General features: G+C 61.0%; 1 protein-coding gene across 1 annotated transcript in view; it reads right to left on the bottom strand.

Annotated features, from left to right (window-relative positions):
* Positions 1 to 5: 5 nt before the first annotated feature.
* Positions 6 to 5,261, bottom strand: part of ALAD (aminolevulinate dehydratase) — a gene marked incomplete at its 3' end in the record, with an annotated part of 9,612 nt that continues 4,356 nt past the window's right edge. The window contains exons 2-10 of the mRNA XM_017740277.1: positions 4,093 to 4,234; positions 3,867 to 3,917; positions 3,081 to 3,177; positions 2,563 to 2,698; positions 2,049 to 2,132; positions 1,771 to 1,859; positions 1,441 to 1,496; positions 619 to 706; positions 6 to 191 (exon numbers count right to left, since the gene is read on the bottom strand). Coding sequence (XP_017595766.1) covers positions 6 to 191; positions 619 to 706; positions 1,441 to 1,496; positions 1,771 to 1,859; positions 2,049 to 2,132; positions 2,563 to 2,698; positions 3,081 to 3,177; positions 3,867 to 3,917; positions 4,093 to 4,205 — 900 coding nt within the window. The remainder of the gene's footprint in view (positions 192 to 618; positions 707 to 1,440; positions 1,497 to 1,770; positions 1,860 to 2,048; positions 2,133 to 2,562; positions 2,699 to 3,080; positions 3,178 to 3,866; positions 3,918 to 4,092; positions 4,235 to 5,261) is intronic.

The following is a 5,261-nucleotide window of genomic DNA, read 5'->3' as shown; positions in this document are numbered from 1 at the left end:
CGGGGACAGCAACCCCGCACCCCGCCGCGATGCTCCAGCGCCCGTCCCGGCACACAGAGCCCACAGCCCCTCCCCAGAGCCCTCCCTGCCAGCCAGGAGCTCACCCGAGCCTTGACGTCCCTCACGACGTCCAGATAGAGCATCCCCGGCTTCACCATCAGCATGTCCGCACCCTCCCGCACGTCCCGGTCCTGCCATGGCAGCGCGGGGACAAGAACGGGTTGTTTTTCCGCAGCAGTGTGGAGCCGGTGGTTGTTTTCTCAGGAGGGAAAGCAGGAGGCTGTGAGCCCCTCATGGGGAAGGGGGCTGGTGCTCCCTCGCCACACACGTGGTGCCCGGGGAGAGCTGATGGCTGCGTGTCCCTGGACCTGACACCCCAAGCCACAGCAGGGCACAGGGACAGCAACCACACAGCTCCCAGTGCCCAGTCCTCGGGCACACACTGGAACCAGCTCTGCCAGGCTGGAGGACCTTGTGTTTCTTTAACTCATGGAAGGGGAAGATCCTTGACCATTTACCTCCCACCCTCTTGCTCTCCCCAAGCCCTGCTGGGTGTGATCACCCAGCCCCAGTGAGGGTGTCCCACCCCACAGCCATAACCCCACACCCCGCACTCACCACGGCGCGCATGGCCAGGCCCCGGGCGCCCGGGGGCAGCTGGTAACAGCGCCGGTCCCCAAAGGCGGGTTTGGACAACGCCGCGTCCCTGCACAGGAACAGAGGGCAGGGGGTGGGTGAGGAACCCCTGCCTCCCACCTCGTGCAACTTCAGAAACACGAGGACAGGCCAGGACAAGCATCTGAGTCATTGAGCCAGAGAAAGGGGGCACTCCCGACCCGATTCAGCACCCAGGGATTGCTCTGGGAGGTCCTACAGGCCCAGGCTGGCCCTGGGAGCTGTTTCAACACCCACTGCCCTCCCCATGCCCAGAGTCTGGGTAAAATTGTGTCAGACTCTTTTCCAAGGTTGGTTCCTCGGGGATACCCCACTGGCGTTAGGCTGTTCTTGGGACAAGGTCTAACAGCTGACTGCCCCTGTGGGGCAACACTGATTCCTGTGACTCCTGACCGCTCCTGAAAGCTGCAGGCAGCTCTCTCCCTGCCTGCCTTGCCACCAGCACCCCAGAGGAGCAGGTGAAGGGTAGGATGGAAGATCACCCTTCAGTGACCTTCCCACCAGCCAGCCCCCTCCCCTTAGTGCTGAGAAACTGCATGATGCAGCTTTTGCATGGAGAGGGTACAGAGCTGCTCTCTCTGATCCTGAGGTACATTTGTCTCCTTTTTGCATGGAGAAGTAGGAGAAGGGTGCTGCAAAGTGAGCAGTGTGGCCCCAGGTATGGCCCAGGCTCTGGGCAAGCCCCTTTCCCAAGTAACTCCCTGGTAACACCCTCCCAGCCAGCCTGGCCCCAGCTGGGCACACCTGGCTGAGGGACAGACCCACCTGAAGGGGCCGTACAAGCACGAAGCGAACTTGGCGCTGTAGCTCATCACTGAGACCTGCAGGGCAGACAGGGGCCGTGTGGGCTGGGAGAGCTCAGGACAGCAGAGATTCCCTCCCACAGCTGCTTTAGCCTCCCCCTGCCAGAGGCCTGGCACCTCACCATGCCTGGACCCAGCCAAGGACATTCCCCTCCTGCGTGCGCTGGGGCAGGGAAGTGCCCGTGGCACCAAGGTGGGGGTTTGCCCCTCCTGCCACTCGCCCTGCCCCACGGTGCTGCAGCCTCCCGTGGGTGTGGCTCCTGCCTGTGGCACATGCAGGTCCCTGGCTCACCTTGTTGCCCAGGTCGTTGGAGATCAGCGCCTGCTTCATGGCCGCGATGCGCCCGTCCATCATGTCCGAGGGGGCCACGATGTGGCAGCCTGCAGGGACGGACAGGACGGGGATGTTGGGAAGCACCCGAGGCTTTGGCGCTGCCAGAACAGCGCGGGGAGGGCAGGGGAGCACTCCCTGTTGGAGCCAGGCCCAGTTTGCTTTTGGGTCTGCCCAAAGCCAAAGAGGGGCAGCTCTGTGAGAGCCGAACTGGGGTGTCACTGCCCGGGGCTCCCCACCTGCTTTGGCATAAGCCAGCGCCACCTCTACCAGCCGCTGGCAGCTGAGCTCGTTCTGGATGGTGCCATCTTCACGCAGGATGCCTGGGAGACAAACCCGGGGTTACACAGGGGAGGCACAGCTGGTGCCTCAGTCGCCAGGGCTGTGTGGCTCTGGGGACAAGCTCAGAGCAGCAGTGGGCAACTCGATGTGTTAAGGGAGGTGGATGAGGACCAGGAGCCCTCCAGGGACTGGGCACAACATGTGGGTGCTCCATGGAAGGGAAGGCAGAGATGGGCGACACGGATGGGTGCTCAGACTCAGGTGGCCTGAGGGAGGGTCTGAACCAGCTGTGCCTCCCTCCCTGTGGTCAAAACCCAGGAGAGGTCACCCAAGCTCAACTACACCAGTACAGGGAAGCCAGGTCTTGGAGCAGGAGCTGGCCAGACCCTCAGCAGAAAATGACAAATCCCAGAGGCTCCCAGAGGCAGGAAAGGGCCCGAAGTGCAGCCCAGCCCCGCAGTCGGTGCTCACCGCAGTGCCCGTGCGAGGTGTAAGGGCACAGGCAGACATCGCAGGCAATCAGCAGCTCCGGGAAGGTGGAGCGGATCTTCCTGATGGCCTGGATGGCAGGAGTGCCCTCGGCATCAGCAGCAGAGCCTCTCTCATCCTGTGAGGACAGAAACATCTCAGTGTGCACAGCTGACACTTCCCACCGGCTCCTCTGTGGCAGCAGCTCTGCCCAGGAAGCACTTCCTGAACTGTGGGACCCTATAAGGCCGGATGGTGTGACCCCAGTGAGGGAAAAGGGCACTGGAGAAGCTGCCTCTGGGCAGCGAGGGCAGGTTTTGGGGTCACCTGCAGAGCTCTGGGGGCTTTCTGGGTGCCATTGCAATGTCCCATCCCCATCTGCTGTTCTATTCTAAGTGGGCTGTAAGCACAGCCAGAGACCCCAAACCACTCCTGTTTGATCAGGAGACCCCTGCTGCCCAGCCCCACACTGCTCTGACAGCCCTGTGGCTACCCCAGCATCCCCACACACATGCACTGACCTTGTGGACCTTGCTGGGCACCCCAAAGATGAGCACACACTTGAGGCCGTCTTCGACGAGGGGCCGCAGCATCCCCTCCAGCTTGTTCACCCCATACCTGAGCAGGGCAAAGGGAAGCAGCTGCCAGGCACCCAGACCTGCTCCCTGGGGAGAGCTGGCCTGGGACTGGGATGCTGCTCTGGGAGCAATCCAGCAGCACCAGGCAGTGGCTGGAGGTACAGGGGGGTGTTGCCTGAACACTGGGAGGAACAATCTGAGGCCTTATCTGAGCTCCAGGAGTGCTGTCTGCCCGGCAGGGACACTGCTCTGGGAGGATGGGCATAGCCTGCCCTTGGATCCCTTATCTTGGTGTCCCTGTTGCAGATCCAGCCCCCTTTCCCATCAGAGCACCCCTGCCCAAAGCCCTGCTAATGTGGCAGCAGAAGCAGACAGGAGCTGCCAGCGCAGTGGGATCCAGTGCAGGAGCAGATCCCACGTCCTTGCAGAGGTTTTCTGGCTGCTCCTGTTCACTTCCAGCCTCCCTGTGTGCCCAGCCCACACAGCCTGGGAGTGCTCTGGGACAGAGCCAGACCCTGGTGCTGTCCCTCCCTGTGCTGATACTTTTCCAGCATTCCCTGCATGATTCCCTCCACTCCCTCAGTGGATGAACATTCCCACTTTGCCTGATGCTGGGAGATCTCCAAAGCAGGAACCAGAGGGTTGGAAGCCTCGCCCATGGCTCATGCTCAGGGCATAAATCAACCCTCCTCACGGGGCACAGCAGCGACTGGGGGGCTGGATTCATACCTGGCTTGTCCAGGAAGGCTGGGAATTGGCTCCACGGCATCAGGGCTGTCACTGTGGGAGGTGGATGGGACAGACATGAGGACTCGGTGTGAGAAGGAAGGCCTTCTCCCACACGTGTGCACAGGGACTCCGAACCTATCTAAGAGCTCAGGGGGCCGCAGGGATGGCCCCAGCCAGGCACCCTGAGCCAGGTCCATCCCTGCCCCGAGAGCTGGGGCTCACTCACGTGACAAAAATGGGGTAGATGAGGTTGGAGGCGTCAAAGGTGGTGGCCGTGCACTGCCAGGAGCGCAGCACAGGGTGGAAGTAGCCACTGTGGAGAACGGAGTCTGCCTGCATGGTGGGCTCTGCTGCCAGGGAAGGAGACTCTGAAACACCAGAACAAACCAGCAGGGTCCTGGTGAGCTGCTCACGTTGGCACACGCGAGGAGGGGGCTGGGATCCAGGCAGCCACTGCAGGACTGACCCATCCCATGCCAGGCCATGAGCTGCAGCCCAGGCAGCTCCACCCCACCTACCCCGGGCACCCTGGGGTGCTGCAGGACCCCCAGCAGCAGTCACAGCACGGCCCTTCCCATTAACAGGGATGTCAGTGACTCCTCCCCACAAGCCCCCCCAGGCTGTTCACCCCCCCCCCCTCCCCAGCCACTGACAACCTCCCCCAGCAGAATCACGTTCACCCCCCACAGGCTCCTTTCCCTGAGCCCCACGAGGGTCATTCTTCATCCATTTTGCTTTTCCTTAGTGCTGAGAAACTGTGTGATGCAGCTTTTGCATGGAGAGGATACAGAGCTGCTCTGTGTGATCCTGAAGGTCCCTTCCAACCCAAACCATTCTGTGATTCCATGTAGCACAACACATTTATGGCCGCAGTGTGAAGGTGCAGTTACACAGAGTAGGGGCACTGCAGGAGAGGGGCAAGGGATCATCCTGAGGCCTCTAAAGCTATCACACAACTCTCACAGTTACACAGCTCCAGTGGCCACTTGCTGCTGGATAAAGAAAACCGTGGAGTTGGGCAAAACTGATTTCAGAGATAACAAAACTTACACACAAATCAATCATTATCACTATCTCATGGCTGAAACGTCTTCTGTAGCAATGTTTTCTTCTCTAGCAGACCTAGTAGTAATTCTGTGATTCACCATTAAGAATTCCATTTCCATGAGGGCTCAGTTCCCACCACCATGCTGCTGGTGGATGCGATGGAAGGGGCTGTGGGAAGGGAGCTCTCCTGGTGTTGGGGGCCCTCCCCCGCCGTGTAGCCCTGGGAGAGGGGCCCTGAGGGCACAGACACGGGGCTTCCCTGCCCCTGCTCAGCCTCGTTCCCATGGGTTGGTTTGTGTTCCCTGCGCGGGCAGAAGGACCCTTGGTCCCGTGACTGGAACAGTTCCT

Source organism: Corvus brachyrhynchos, unplaced genomic scaffold (genome assembly GCF_000691975.1).
Source record: "Corvus brachyrhynchos isolate BGI_N302 unplaced genomic scaffold, ASM69197v1 scaffold305, whole genome shotgun sequence".
Classification (NCBI taxonomy): domain Eukaryota; kingdom Metazoa; phylum Chordata; class Aves; order Passeriformes; family Corvidae; genus Corvus; species Corvus brachyrhynchos.
Note: the sequence above shows the minus strand (reverse complement) of the source record. Positions and strands in the feature narration are given on the sequence as shown.